The sequence below is a fragment of the Sphaeramia orbicularis genome, chromosome 1, assembly GCF_902148855.1.
Source record: "Sphaeramia orbicularis chromosome 1, fSphaOr1.1, whole genome shotgun sequence".
Classification (NCBI taxonomy): domain Eukaryota; kingdom Metazoa; phylum Chordata; class Actinopteri; order Kurtiformes; family Apogonidae; genus Sphaeramia; species Sphaeramia orbicularis.
The window spans coordinates 17,363,429-17,379,938 of record NC_043957.1 but is presented as its reverse complement, the minus strand read 5'-3'; the positions used below and the strand labels follow the sequence as shown (position 1 = coordinate 17,379,938).

The window sequence follows — 16,510 nt, the reverse complement described above, 5'->3', positions numbered from 1 at the left end:
AAGATTTTTTAAAGAGCAGTTTCACAATATACAATATATAAACCCACTACTAAAACTTTAAGATGTCTGTTAATGTAATGTCTAATAAAAAAAAAAAAAAAAAAAAGGACAGAAATCAAAACTGATCCAATTTACTCTTAAAGTATTGACTTTAGTTGATCAACTTGATCTTAAGTCCAATGGGAAATTTGCCAGATAAAAAATAAGAAGTATATTTAAAGTGTTTACTATTGAAGCATGTCGCAAAGACAAGCTGAACGTACCGTACCACAAAGATTCCCTGGGGAGGCGCTGCACCATGCAACCTCAGATGCTTTATTGGACCTTGATTCAAATAATATAAAACATTGGCTATGATTCACCCGTAATCTCTTATTACCTCCACGCATAACCAAAGTTATATGAAGCATAGTTTGGTGCAAAATGTGTTTTTCCTACCTACACCTGCACTGCGCATAGAGTGTGAGTCATGTGTGAATCATAGTTGAACAATAGATGTTTGAATACAGCACAGGTTTTCAAAGGTGGTACACCAAAGATAACACCAGATTAATGAACCTTCACCCCTCTACTTTTCTTTTAGCCATTGACTTTATCACTTCTGTGTGATTTAGTCTGATATTTATACTGTCAGGGGACCGGTAAGAGAAAATAATAGAAGTAACCCTAAAACCAGAACATGGTTATGCAATGCTGCTCCCTCCCGCTGTGTAAAAACGAAGCCAGTATCCTGGGGTCATGACAGCTGTCATGTTGTTTGTGTGATGCTATTTGTGTTCAGAGTCTGTGCAGTAGAGATGTAGGGATGTAAAGTCGAATGAATTCAGCACAACAATTGGTCACTAAAACTGTAATCAAACAATTGACTGAAAATAAATTGTCTAATTTTATATGTGATGTGCTTTAAATGTGTATTTCTAGTATCCTGCTGTAATCAGTTTAAATGAGAATTACAATATTTTGCTGTATTTGTTGTAAAATATATTCAGGTTGTGCTTCTGTTTTACTTTTTTGATTTTGTAAAAGCCCTTCTAGGAACAACTGTTGCAAATTAGCATTCGATACAAACACTATGATACTTACACTGGATTACTGCTCCCAGTTACCTATGTACATGTATCTATCTCTATTAAATAAAACATGAAAACAATTAGAAAGATGATGATTTCAACACAAATCAGCAGGTGAAATCTACCTTAGTTTGGCCCACTGACAAACATGATAGGGCACTGGATTTATGATGGGATTCATGACTGAAATTCTGAAATATTAATGACCAAATTGATTGCCTAGCATAGCATAGTCATGAGTATTACGGCAGAACACAAATGTACACAATAAAATGTGCAAATTTTCTTAATCTGCCAGAAGCATCATTAACCAAAGACACTTACAGAAGTGCACACAGGTACTGTTAAACTACTGACATCACCTTATGTGAGAAAACAACCTATGGCATTATCTGGTGTCATCACTGAACCACCTTGTACACTTAATATGTGTCTGCTGCAGTGAACCCACACACACACTGTGGGCTGTGTTGAGTACCTTGTGGGCTGGTGAGGGGTTTGAACGTGGCAGTGGTTGCATAGGGGGGCTCCCTCTGGGCGGAGGGTGGGTCGTAGTTCCTGAAGATGTGGAGTTCTCCTGGATGTCTGTCTGCCAGAACACTGGTCACCATCACCCTGAGTAATTATGAGACCAAAGTGTGAGATGTGCTAAAATGATGCTAGTTCATTAGAAAACATGTAGAAAAAACTCCCAGAACGTTCAATAACACCACAAATGACCTGATTACCAGATCCTGGATACTATTCTAGTGCGTATAGTGAATATGTATTCTCCTGTGATCAACTGCTTGTACATATTTAAACAAACCCTTGAAAGAATCATTCCTATGCTGTTATGACTGTTTCATAATCAACTTAGTGGTCATTTTCCTTTTCCATTGGTTAGTTCTGGTTCTTCAATTGGTCCGGTTCACAATCCCTGAAATGGCTCATGCATGGATATAGAAAACAAACTGTAGGCTGGTCTAAATCACTGGCTGGTTAAAATGATCATATACTACTGCCTATTGGTGCTTGGAGGACACAATGAGTCATCTGGGCACGTATAATACCTGGGGTGCTTGACGTCAGTCATTCTGGTATTCTCTCCAAATTCTTTCTTCAGAAAGTCTTCCAGTGGTGCTGACTCATAGGGCCGTGACCCTTTAAACACTTGTTCTTTCATCCTGAAGTACAGGCAGCGCAGATACTCCATAGACTTTCCTGCACAAAGAGAAAACATCATTACTACTTTGACACTCTTAAGACTTGTCGCATCCCTTATAAAAACCCTGAAACCTAAGCATTGTTGCTAAAAACAGTGTTCTCAAACCTTAGAGTTTTCTAAAAAAAAAACAACAAAAAAAACAAACAACTTTCAATTATTTCTGTCAGCAGCTATTCTTAAAATGTAAAAATACACAAGCATACAGCTAAGACCATTCATCTGTCTATGCTCTCCATCATACAAAGCAGGATGGAAGGACATAGAAGGTACATCAGTGGAAGGAATACCTTTACTATCTGTGTTTATGGATAAAGAATTACAAAATGAGTTGATGGCACCACATGACTCAATGTTACACACAATGTTTGATTCTTGGAAAAACATAAATAAAATCTGTCAGTTAGGTAACCAGATCAAAATACTTTGGTGGTGTGCCTTTGACTCAGCTTTTAAGCCAAACAAGAATGATGGGAGATTCAAAAGGTGGCTCTTCAAAGGATTAACCACCTATTACTCATTCATCCACAGGGGTGTCTTTCAGAGTTTTGAGGAACTTCAGAGGTCTCATGGGTTGGAAAAAGATGACTTCTACAGGTGTCTGCTGGTTAGAACTTATTTTAACCAAAATCTATGAGAAACCTGGGAAGCAGCTGATTGAGGATTCTTCAGTATGTTTTTGTCCTTGTTGAAATCTGGTTCATGCACTACAGTTGTTTCCAGGTTATACAGTATTATTCTATTGTCTAAATAGGGTGACACAGACCACATAAGAAATAAGTGAGAGAAAGAAGGAAATCTAGTTATTTCAACTGAAAGCTGAGAAAAGATCTATAAACTACAATGGATGACCTCCAGCTCCAAGTTTTGGAGGGAATTCTATTGAAAAAATATTGTTAGATTTCTTTGTAACTCCTGCCCAGAAAAAAACAGGGCAGTGGAGACACCTGTTAGAGACTCTGTGGGACAAATAACACCAATCACTGTCACATTTTCTGGAGTTGTCCCATTCCAGGAGCAGCTATGTGAGCATTTAAATAACATTTTTACAAAAAAAAAATCCTTGTAAGTGTGAAGCCCTGTACTTAGGAGATATTTCATGTGATAACTGGACTCTGAAAGATAAAAAAACTGTTATTAATGCTTTTGGCAGCTAGCAAAGACTACCACTAGAAAATGGTTAAAGCCTGAAGCATCCACAACTGAAGAATGGATCGATATCATACAGGACATTTACATTCTGGAGAAGTTGACATTTTGTTTTAAGGGTCAAAGGGAATCTTTTGTCACATTTTGGTCAAAATGGACAAAGTATGTAAAACCTGTAATTGATGCGAAATGAATATATCGGTTATGTGAAAACATTTACATGATATACATTTCTGTTTAGGTTAGTGTAAACACACACACCTTAACCCTTTCACGCATGAATTGTGAGAACCTTAATCAAGATTTTTTTCTGAAGTGTTTTTATTCCTCTTTAGGCATGAAAAAAAACGCAATTGATTTTTTTATGAACCTATTTTTCAAGTAGTTACAGAAATGTCCACTCAGCTGGAAACCATGTGTTTAATTTTTGAAGCAAAGAAACATGTATTTGCTGATATACTGTGAGAAAACTATGAAAAAAAAACATTTTTAATGCTGCTAATCTGAGGTTTTCTCACATTTTAACATACCTGCATGGAGATAATATGAAAAAAAATAAAAAAAATAAATAAAAACTAAACTAAACTAAATAACTGTTAATTACAGTCTAATAACACTTAGCAATTTTTTTTTTTTTTAAACACTCAAACATGTTAGTGCAGATCAGGTTTATCAAGAACAGCAAAGTTACAGTACTGGTATGAATTGCAGTGTTTGGGATGATACGTAAGTGTCCACTGTGTTGGCTGATATGGAACTGAAACAATAAAACCCATGAATATACAAGAGAACAGCTGGAGAACAACTGTCCACTGGAGTGACCACTGTGCATGAAAGGGTTAATGTGTCTTATCTTGTTGATGAAAAAGTGGAACAAGCCCTCTCCTCCCATCCACTTGTTATATTTATTCTATATTCTACTAAAAAACTTGAATTAGCAACTCACTTTTCATTCACTTTTGAGGTGTGGACATTGAATTGCACCAGAAAGGAAAGTTTTGTACGAGCTACTTCTCTGACTAAACAAATAATAAAAATAAAAATAAAAATACACAAACATCTCACTGGGCCTTACTGGTAAATACTTGGAAACAAACCCACCGTGGATTATAGCTAGGGCGAGAATGCCCCCGGTGCTTGTTCCGGCCACCCAGTCAAACAGCTCTCGAGTCGGCCGACCCGCCTCCCTCTCCAGAGCAATCAGCATCTGGATCAGCACCAGGCCTTTAATACCACCACCGTCCAGACACAGGAGCCGGTCCATCCTACAACAGACAAGAAAAAGGTCAAAGGAAGGGAGGCAGAAGCACAGACATCAGATAATGGCGATAACACAATAATAAGCACCTGTTAACACCATCATGATGTGTGTAGGTTCCTTGTACGCTACAAAGCTTCCCATAGGTTAATACTGAACCTGTACACATACTCACCCCTTTTTATACATGTTGGTGGCATCCACTTCAGATGTGTCTTTGTTCATTGCACCAACTGTTGTTCCTATATTCATGAGTGACTCCAACCCTGTCAACCAATCACAACAGCTGTTGGTATTGGAGAAACAAATGGCACCAGAGGTAATAGAAGAGAAGCACTGGATTTTCTATGAACCAGAGTACCTTAGGCCTGTGTGACACAGGGAAAACCTGCATGCGCAATAAAATTGTTCAGTGTTGACTACAAAATGAATGTGAGGATACTGAGGAAAACTGGTTAAAAAGTTATTTACAAAATAGGTCTCAGTATGTATCAGTTGGAAATACAAATTCACAACTTAGAAAAGTAACATGTGGGGTCCCACAAGGTTCAGTTCTGGGACCTAAGTTATTTATACTTTATCTAAATGATATTTTTATGGCACCTAGTAAGTTAAAATTTACAATATTTGCAGATAATACTAATTTGCTTTATTCAGGAGCAAATATGAAACAAATATTAGAAACTGTGGAAAAGGAATTGATAAAATTAAAAAAATGGTTTGACATAAATAAGTTATCACTTAATGAAGATAAAACAAAATTTATGGTTTTTGGTGGTGCTAGGGGAAATTATGATATAAAACTGAAAATTAATGAAATTGAAATTGAAAGGGTGTATGAAACAAAATTTTTGGGAGTGATTATTGACCATAAACTCTGATGGAAACCACAAATAGAATATATCAAACGTAAAATGTCCAAGGCTGTTGCGATTCTTTATAAAACTCGAGACTTGTTAAACAAAAAATGTTTGCATATATTGTATTGTTCACTTGTAATGCCATATATGTCATACTGTGTGGAAATATGGGGCAATGTGTATAAAACTAATATAGACCCGATAATTAAACTTAAAAAAAAAAGCTATTAGAGTCATAAACAAAGCTGGTTATCTCTAATCAAGTAATCCACTTTTTATAGAATCCGGTTTTCTAAAATTTTTTGATATTGTATATTTAAAAACAATGGAATTTATGTTTTGTGTTAAAAGTAAAAATCTTCCTCCTTGTATTCAGAAAATTTTTAAGTTAAGAGAAGGAAATTATAATCTAAGAGGGATGTTTGCGTTTGAAAAATGTAAAGTAAGAACAAACGTTAAATATCACAGTGTTTCTGTTATTGGTGTCAAGCTATGGAACGAATTGAAGGATGAAGTGAAAATGTGTAGTTCACTGTTGAGTTTCAGAAAGACTTTAATTTGTCAAATTCTGAAGGGCTATGAAAGTAATATGATTATAAAGTGACTTCTGCTGCAACTTCAGGTGTGGACTTAGAGTAAGGATGGGAATAGGAGAAGCAGAAATAAGCCTCTGGCTTCAGCTTCTTCCTTTTTCAGTTACAAATTGTGTTAATTTTATGTTTTTGGCTTTTTTTTAAATATGTATGTGTTTTGTATTTAACTGAAATAAACATTCATTCATTCATTCATTCATTCATTCATATCTGTCGACTAGCTGTGGCTTATTAATTGTGAATACATGGCCTGAGTAGATAGAGGTTCTTACTCATTGTGTTTCAGTCTGTCTTCTGATAATGATGTATGCAACACTTATTTTAAGCATGTTAACAAAACAACAGCCCTAACAAATTGAGTACAATCTTGCTTTCTAGATAATTTCATCATGTTCATGCTTTTGTGTTAATTCTGTCATTCTCTGCCTCTTGGTTGTTAATCGGGCCTTTTAGCTCACAATACACTACCAGTCAAAAGTTTGGACTCCGCTTCGCATTTAAATGGCATCAGATGGACCACAGATGGCCAACAAGCGCTCAGCATCACTGGGAACTCCTTCAAGACTTCTGAAAAACATTTCAGGTGACTACCTCATGAAGCTCATTGAGAGAATGCCAAGAATGTGCAAAGCAGTAATAAAAGCAAAATGTAGCTATTTTGAAGAATCTAAAATATAAAACATGCTTTGAGTTATGTCACACTTTTTTTTAAACTACATAATTCCATTTGTGTTCATTCATAATTTTGAAGCCTTCAGTGAGAATCTACAATGTAAATAGTCATGAAAATAAAGACAAACCAGGTGAGTCCAAACTTTTGATTGGTAGTGTATATTTGATGTAATAAGAGACCATTTATGAAAAAGGTATGTCTGGATAGAATTCAGAAGGTCTGTGGGGGACCTGAGACACTTAACAACAAAGAATATTCATATCATAGCTTTAGATGACAAATTATTATTATTCATTTGATAACAAGTGTATTGGAACTGTAATACACACTTATGTACAAGTACCAGATACATTGTATTAAGTGGTTATAGCAAGAAACTACACATGCACGAGTTATTTATTTTTTGCCACTGGTTCATTGGAAATTTGTCTTTTTTCATTTGGAGTAGAGTTTCTGTTAATTAAATTTCTGCATTAATATTTTTGTTTTATTTTGTATTATAGAGATTCTTTTCAAAAAAGTTTTGGGCTGTATTTTTGGTTTGTTTTAAAAGATTTTCTACAGCATAAAAGTGTACAGCATTGCATCGTGCAAGGCTAGGACATAAATGACTGTATTTACAAGGCCTATATGTAAAGTTTTGCTTTGGAAAACCTTGATGATATCATTTGAAATTGCTCTCCTCTATCTATGCTATCCTCTTTAATTTACAAATCCAAAGCTACATAGGTTAATAAGAAGCGCAACAGCCCTCAGAGTTAAAAGTGCTCATTTTCTAGGTAAGAACCTTCATTACGTGTTTATATCACGATGCAATGAAGATGTGACTTATGTATCATAATGTGCCTTAATGCTTATGTAACTGTACTCCTTAGAGTCTCAGGTTTTAATACAGATTCTGATCTTTTGAGCTGCTGTTATTCAGTGCATACTTGAATTGAATTTATCTCAAAACCCTGACCCTGTACTCATTCATTTTGGAAACAGAGAACTTAATAATAAAGCTGCGCTGACTGTGTGCCTTGATGACTCAAACGGAAACATTTAGAAGAAATAAGAGTGAGTGAAAGCAGTGAGGTGTTGGTGATACCTGTGCTTGGAGGCCTGGCCTTGTTGGAGCTAGTAGGTGGGCTGTTGGGTGAAGGGGGAAGGCAACGCTGCACACCCACACTACACAGCATGTCCAGCAGTATTTTTCTATTAGGACCTTTCATTATGACACATCACACACATGCACACACACCACGGAAAGCAGAGAGAAAGAGAAACGAAACAGAACAGGCAAGAACACAAACGGGCTGTTAGCACTAATCATGCATTACTGCAATAATAAATCAGTAACAACAGATGGGCTAAAAAGCACAGAAGTCAATCAGGCATCATAGTTTTTCATACTCCTTTAGTCTTACTTAATTATGCAATGTTTGTAACTGTTGGCTTTGTGGAAAAGTTGGAGATGTATTTCTATGTTATTTCAGATCAGTTAATTTGCAGATAATTCTTTGCTGGCATGTGGTTTGGTGTGTGTGTATTTTCAAGGCCTTGATATGATTGACTGGATTGATAGGAGAAATGATGGTCACACATCCATCATGTTGTGGGAAAAGCAAGTCATCTGCAACAAGGTTGTGCTATTGCAGAAAGCACTTTCCTTCAGATATTGTACATCTGTAAGTTATTTATGATGCTATGTAGTCATTTGCCATGTATAAATTGCAATATTTTTCCATTTTTCTTTTTATTTTATCTTTAAACTGACATTTTTAGCTGCTTCAGAAAAATAACACCATTCAGGACAAATATGTTAGCATGGGATTTTCGGCCATTATCACCCAACCCCATGATTAACTCTAAATACTGAATAACTCAATAATGTGTCGCAGATGATAATGCAGTAAAAATATGTACTAAGATACTTTGGAACCATTTGATTTTAATTACTTGACACCTCCTTGAACCATCACCTTACTGTGGCGGAGGAGTTTGAGAACCTTAATGACCCTAGGAGCTATGTTGTCGGGGGCATTTCAACCCTGGTAGGGTCTCCGAGGGCAGATTGGTCCTAAGCGGGGGCCCAGACAAAGAAGACCCAGATGCCAAGAACTAACAAGCGATCATGTACCCAGCCCGGATGGTTACTGGGGCTCTGCCCTGGAGCCAAGCCTGGGGTTACGGCCTGTGGGCGAGCGCCTGGTGGCCGCGCCTTTGCTCATGGGGTCCTGCTGGACCCAGCCCAAACTGGAGACAAGGCTCATTGCCATGTGGGCCCGGTGCATTGTGGTTCGGACAGCAGACCAAGGCGAGGGCCTTGGCAGTCCGATCCTCTGTTATGGAAACTGGCTTTTGGAACATGGAACGTCACCTCTCTGGTGGGGAAGGAGCAGGAGTTTGTGGAGGAGGCTGAGCGTCACCGGCTAGATATAGTCGGCCGAGCGTCACCGGCTAGATATAGTCGGCCTTACCTCAACACATAGCGTCGGCTCTGGAACCCAAGTCCTTGAGAGGGGATGGGCTCTCTCTTTCGCTGGAGTTGCCCCAGGTGAGAGGCTGAGGGCAGGGGTGGGCTTTTTGACAGCCCCTAGGCTCTCTATCTGCATGTTGGAGTTTACAAGTGGATGAAAGGGTTGCTTCCCTGCACCTTCGGGTCAGGGAACGGGTTCTGACCATTACCAGTGCTTATGCACCGAACAACAGGAGTGCTGGAAAGTGCACTGAAAGGAAACTACATTGTCCTATTGGGGGACTTTAACACCCACATGAGCAATGACAGCATGACTTGGAAGGGTGGGGTGGAGAGGAATGGCCTGCATGATCTGAACCCGAGTGGTGTTCGTTATTGGACTTCTGTGCCCGTCGCAGTTTGGCCATAACTAGCACCATGTTCGAACATAAGGATGCCCAATGGTGCACTTGGCACTAGGACATCCTGGGTCGCCAGTCAGTGATGGACTTTGTAGTCCTATCATAAGACCTGCAGCTGTATGTTCTGGACACTACTATCTGGTTGTGAGTTGGATCAGGTGGCAGGGGAATATGCAATGCAGACCTGGTAGGCTCAAACGAGTAGTGCAGGTCTGCTGCGAATGCCTAGCAGAAAAAACAGTCAGGTTGATCTTCAACTCACACCTCCAGCAGAGCTTCAACTGCTTCCCGAGAGTGAAGGGGAACAGTGAGTCCAAATGGGCTCTGTTCCACTCAAGCTGGAGGGATTACATCTCTGGGCTGGCCTGGGAATGTCTCAGGATTCCCCCATTGGTCCTGGCGAAGTGGCTGGGGAAAGGGCTGTCTGGGCTCCTCTGCTTAGGCTGCTGCCCCCGTGATGCGGACAAGCGGATGAAGACAGTACGGTACTTAAGCCTGCTATTTTCATGCAGCAGATTGACTATCAGCAGCGAAACAGATGCTTTTCAATGAGACAACATATATTCATGTTATTTTTTGATTAAACAGGCATGTTAGATCAAACACATTGCCTTGATGTCAGAACTGCATTCACTCTCCAAACTGAGTTTTCTTTGAACGTCACTGTTTCGTACCCTTGCTGTTTCGTGCAGCGATCAGTCCGGGTGTTTCTCCAAGGTCGTTGTGGATTTCCACATCCGCCCCGAATACAATCAAAGCTTTGATCAAGTCCATGCTGTCTTTCTATAAAGATTTCACAGAACATGTATTATTACATTTTCAAAAACCTATACATTCTGATAGGATATGATCAAACCAACACGATGATACTTTTTAAGGAAGTACTTAATAAAAATCAATGCATTTTAGCTTCGCAGGTCAGTTTTCATTTAAGGTACATATACCATTAGTATTTTTCTCAGTGTACCTTAGTTGAGAAAACAACAGATGTGGAGAGGAGATGTGGATAGTAAAAAAAAAAACAACTCCAAAATTTAATTTGCCATTCAACACGAGTCAGTAAGAAGCAAAGGGAAGGTGAGTAATAACATGACCCCGTGTGAATGTGTTTTACATTGAAGCAGATCTGTAATGGTTCACAGTTATGGGTGTCGTAAACCTGAAATGTGACTCACACCTTCATCGCTAAATGCAGCGCTGTGTTTCCATCCTGGCCCTGCAGGTTGGCATTCGCTCCGTTGATGAGCAGCACCATGGCCGCTTCAAAGCGGCCTTTCTTGGTCAAAATGTGGAGGGCGCTCTCCCCCGTCTTACTGAGGTAGTTCACTGGACACCCCTTATCCAGCAGAAAATGACACAGCTACACACAGAGAAGAAGAGCTAATGGTAACCATGGTAACCATGAATTATGTTCAAAGACCACAGTTAATAACTTGACAAAATACAATGCATTTTGTAATACACGGTGTGAACGTAATATACAGTATATGTATGGTTTGCAGCTGTTATTAGAAAATGCAGGTCTTGCACTTTATAGGTGAAAAAAATGTAATAATACTGTGTTTTTAAAAGCACAAATCGGTTTACATCTGTTTTTGTCCAGACTCTATGGGGCCTTAGAAAAGATTTCATGAAAGGTATTATGTGTATTTTGGGTACAGAAGGAGGACCAGGCCAAAGATTACAACAAGCAATTTAGAATTTAAAGCTTTCACCTCAGCAGTTTTGGACCAGTGCAGAGGAGTCCCTCCATATATAGCGTCCACAGCCTGGAGCTGGTTGAAGTCTGCGTTGAGAATCTCCTCTACACACCTGACAAACACACACAACGTCGGCTGGTAATGAGGACAATAAACTTTAGAATTTGATTTATATTAAATCTAATTTATATTCATGAGTATATTCAAAGTAACGCAATTTCAGCCGCAGTAATGTTGATTACTGCTCAAGAGTCATGAAACATTCACAAATCACATGAATAATCTTAGAGTAAGACTAGTCAGCTGAACCACTGGCAGCAGAAACAAGAAAACTACTTGTTGTTATGGATCATCCTCTGGGTACTTTTGTCTGCTCACCCCCTCTCGCTGTACTTCATGGCAGTGTGGATGGGGTAGCCATTACAACCAATAACATCACACTTGGCCCCGCCTCCCAACAGGGCTTTAACTGTCTCCACGCGTCCGAGACGACAGGCCACATGAAGCGGCGTTTCCCCGATGTCACTCAGCTCATTCACCCCTGGACACATCCGTGAACACAGGACCTGAAGCATGTGTATCAGAATCAGAATACTTTATCAATTCAGGGGTTAAAAATTAATTATCACTAGAAAAAAATTATCATTATGATAATTAGAGGAAATTTACATAAATAAGTGTGCAGAAATATTGTTGTGTGTAATTACAATTACGATGTTATAAGGTGGAGTTAACCCTTTCATGCATACTGGTCACTACAGTGGACAGCTATTCTACAGCTGTTCTCTTGTATATTCATGGATTTTATTGTTTTAGTTCTGTATCAGCCAACACAGTGGACGCCTATGCATCGTCCCATACACTGACATTCATACCACCACTGTAACTTTGCTGTTCTTGATAAACCTGATCTGCAGTAACAGGTCTGAGTGTAAATCACTTGCTTGTTATCTTGTTATTGTTAATAGACTGTAATTAACCATTTTTCTTAAACAAAAAGTTTTTTTGCATAATATCTTCATAAAGTGAATAATAACGAATATTAGAGTATGTTAAAATGTGACAAAACATCAGATTAGCAGCATTAAAAAATTTATTTCATACTTTTCACACAGTGTATCAGTAAATACATGTTTCTTTGCTTCAAAAATTAAATGCATGATGTCCAGCTGAGTGAATATTTTTGCAATTCCATGAAAAAAAGGTTCATAAAAAAAATTTCAATCGCATTGTTTTTTTCATGCCTAAAGAGGAAAAATATCTTGATTAGGGTCAAAAAACGGTATTCAAAATCTCTTTGAAGGGACATTTTAGAGACAATTTGACCCACATTTTAACTTTTAAATTCATTTTTGCTTTAGTTGGTCCATAAAGGATTATCCAAAACAAGGAGCTACTTTATATTGAAATAAATGTTGGAATGGCAATCAATTAAATTTAGCTCTCTGATGGGACATTACTGCATTTTGACCCATTAAGGTTCTCATAATTCATGCATGAAAGGGTTAAACAGTCTGATGGCCACAGGCAGGAATGATTTCTTGAGTCATTCAGTGGTACATTTGCATGGTATCAGTCTCTTACTGAATGTGCTCCTGTGACTGACCAGCACATCACAGAGTAAGATAGATAATTGGAGTAAGTATGATAAGGAAAACACAGAAGAGGTGATGTTCCTAAAACTGAAATGGAATTAAAGCTGCTCCTGATGTGACAACAAAAGTGAAACAAAGAAAAGTAGAATTAGTGTCTCACAGCTGTATATTGCCACAATCCAGTCAAGCGTCACAACTGAAATCATTTTACTGTAACTTTTCAAGCAGCTGAATTGGAGACATTGGAATGAAGGTACTTACAAAGTAGACACTCTATTATATTTCTTATAATGCATTATACAGATAATAATAATCCTCTGACCCTCTGTCAGTCATTAAATGCAGAGTCCTTGCCCTTTGTCTGTATTTTCTTTTTTTTCTCTTGTTTTCCTGTGTTCCAGACCTTCAGACACTGAGTTTGCATCTCCAGCTAATAACAGCATTGGCAGCATGCATGAGAAGAAAAATACCGTATATTTAAAAAAACGTACTTCATTTAAATGACTCTCATCTGTCTGCTCGTCTCAGTTGCTGCACAGTTCTGTCTGACAGACAGAACTCTGGGCAAAGCATACACATGGACTTTTCAGCTTAACGCCTCTGACAGACTTGTCAGTAATGCTTCTGCTTCGGCTGACAGAATCAGGAAACGTCTTATTTCAGCTATCTCTGTTTTATTCGTCACTGCTCATTCTCCATCCAATCTATTATTCACTCAAACACCACTCTCTTTCACAGTCTCATTTACTCAATAGAGAGGAAGCCAAGATTGTTCCAACTATTCTCTATACAGATACAAACAAAAATGTTAATAAATAATTTGGAGCAATGAATAAGTGAATGAGGGGCTGCCAAGTGTCAAGTCTAGATGACGAACTCACATGAGCAAAACTGGGGCTCTGGAGGTCACAGTAACTTTAACCCTTGTCCAGTCTGTTTGTGATTTTTGTGGATGGACAAACAAATCAACAACTCCAGAACATAATGCTTCTGTCCCCAGTTATCGCTGGAGAAGCGGTATGCGTCCCCACCGCAAATCTCACCTGGATGATGACAGATGAGTCCTGTTTGGCAGCGCAGTGCATGGGTGTCTCGCCGTTTCGGTCCTTGATGTCGGTTCGAGCCTGACTTTCCTCCAACAGCTCCTTCACACATGTGGCATCGCCTCGCTCACATGCCAGGTGCAGCGGAGTCTGACCTGAAGCGTTCCGTGCATTGATCTGACTGGAAAAGTAAACATGATATGGATTTCATTAAGATGAAACTGAGTCATGGATTCTGAATTTTAAATATGATGATTCTTAAGTTAACTATTATCATATAAAGTACGAAGGTGCTTCAAAAAGTTTGTGGGGAAAAAAAACATAACTTCGACATGGTTTAAATTGGATGGCCCTCTGTCTTATGCAGATGGACTTAAAGGCTCGTATCAACGTTTGCAGAAGTAAATTGACCTAGATGGAGCATAAAAAGTGAAAAAGTAACATCATAACTTAAACATTTTTTTTTCCATTTTTGTCATTTTTCCACAAACTTTTTGAAGCCCCTCATGTAGTGCAGGTTTTCTTTCTAATTTCACATCTTTACAACATAAAAAACAGACTGCGTAAAATTAGTTCAGTCTACTTTTTGTTTTATTCTGTTGCAAATGAATGATTTTTTTGTTCATTTATTTAAAGTAGAGACAGTTCTGGAAATGGTTTTAAGTAAATACAGTTTAACTTTAAACCGAAATTAAAGCTGGGCGTTTAATCAAATGATTGGAAATTTGTAATAATTAGTTGATCTTTCCATTATCTTCTGTTAATTTATAAGTATTTTGATAATTGGGTTAATTCAACTATTCTGCCAGTTATCAATGAGTCAGATTTGAAAGATTAACCCACAGAAAATAAAATCAGTATCTGTTTGAAAAGTAAATGAAACTAAAATGAAATGTAACCCAGTCTTACCTCTGGACATGGTTATGTTTGAGACACTCCCTCAGCCCTCTATCTACAGCAATGTGGGCGGTGCTCCAATCAGGGTAGTTGCGGATACAGTCCACTATTGGCTGGGTGGTCTCAGCCTTCAGAGGAAGTGTCTCATAGAAGGGTCGAAGCTTGAGAGCATAGTGAGGAAACCAGTTCATAGCATCTTCCTCTGAAGACACTTGAAAGAGTCTGAAAGAGTCGATGATGCAGAGTGAAACAGGAAACCAAAACAACTGCCAACAGCTCACAATATAGTAACACTAGTGCAAATGACAGATGAGATACATTTTTAGAGGCTACAATAATAATGAGAGTTTGGAGCAGAAAATAATTGGCAGTTGACTCCTTGGGTGGTATCAAGGCAACTACCTAAAAAAAACTTTTGATACTATGGGAATTAACTACCTTTGACTTTATTGGAAACTGGAGAACTGTTGAGCGGAACATCTAAGTGAAAATAATAAACACCAAAAAGATACATGCGGAACTGATGTTCAAACTAGGCACAATTCATGGCATTTCTAGGGGCAATTGTCTTTGTAATTTTTTAATCGTTTCTTTGCTGTCAGTCAATACTTTTAATAGAGATGGTTAACATTATCCATCAACCATTATGATGACACTGACAGTTATGTCCTTTCAGCTCCAATTAACTAGACAAAGTGACTAATCACTTTATTTCTACTATATTCTATCACTGTCAAATAAAATGTAATAGAACTATGAAACATAACTGAGAATTTTATTTCTTGTTTGAACTTTTTTCTGGGTCATTATCTCTTGTGACCTCTGTTCACTGAATGTTAAAACAACATTTTAACATTCCAAAATTAATCAATTATGCCCACTTCAATCTGAAACACATAACACATGATCAGGAGGCCAACTATGCTGCTGGTCATGGGTGCTACTGTGAACACTAGGTGTAAATGTAGCAAATGTCAAATGCATTAGTGTGGACATGAGTTTACCATGCTGAGAAGGTCCAAACAGACTACTTCAGAATCAGAGTTAGAACGTGACTTGCCTAGTTTTTGGAAATAGTAGGATTGCTGTGTTTCATCAGAGTTGAGTGACATAAATAATTTTTCAGCTCAAAAAGCATGTTTTATTGAGCAGAAGGTCTTTAAATAGAAGGTCAGCGCTACTGATTCATGACTGTGACATGCTGAACGTTTGGTTTCACAAGACCCCTCCCTTTCTTCCTGCTCAGATATACAGCTCACTCAACATAAAGTGTTTTGATTCACTTCAACTACTTTGTCAATAAATGGTACTGATCAGTGACACTATAAACTAAATCAATAAGATAATGCATGTTCTATAAACAGTCTCTGTTCAACTACTAAATAAATCACAACAACACATGTCATCACAAACAAATAAGCCCTGCTTCATCAAACAAACTTCTGGTAATTTCAGCTGACAGATACACAGTTTAACTAGTTTGTTATCATGATACAAATGTCAGATAAAACTGTATCTAGCGCAACTACACAACTTTTTGATCTTCTGTCCCATGTCCAACATACAAATTTATATGCAACTCAATGCAATACTGTAAATATTATTG

The 16,510-nt window shown here is 38.0% G+C and overlaps 1 protein-coding gene across 3 annotated transcripts in view; it reads right to left on the bottom strand.

Moving 5' to 3' along the window:
* Positions 1-16,510, bottom strand: part of pla2g6 (phospholipase A2, group VI (cytosolic, calcium-independent)) — a 29,217-nt gene that overhangs the window by 10,069 nt on the left and 2,638 nt on the right. For 2 of the 3 annotated variants that reach the window (XM_030160637.1, XM_030160678.1), the window contains exons 3-13: positions 14,917-15,126; positions 14,008-14,188; positions 11,748-11,935; positions 11,385-11,481; positions 10,847-11,029; positions 10,344-10,452; positions 7,898-8,014; positions 4,857-4,947; positions 4,525-4,691; positions 2,123-2,273; positions 1,549-1,685 (exon numbers count right to left, since the gene is read on the bottom strand). In XM_030160637.1, coding sequence (XP_030016497.1) covers positions 1,549-1,685; positions 2,123-2,273; positions 4,525-4,691; positions 4,857-4,947; positions 7,898-8,014; positions 10,344-10,452; positions 10,847-11,029; positions 11,385-11,481; positions 11,748-11,935; positions 14,008-14,188; positions 14,917-15,126 — 1,631 coding nt within the window. The remainder of the gene's footprint in view (positions 1-1,548; positions 1,686-2,122; positions 2,274-4,524; positions 4,692-4,856; positions 4,948-7,897; positions 8,015-10,343; positions 10,453-10,846; positions 11,030-11,384; positions 11,482-11,747; positions 11,936-14,007; positions 14,189-14,916; positions 15,127-16,510) is intronic. The other variant, XM_030160760.1, reaches the window with a different exon arrangement.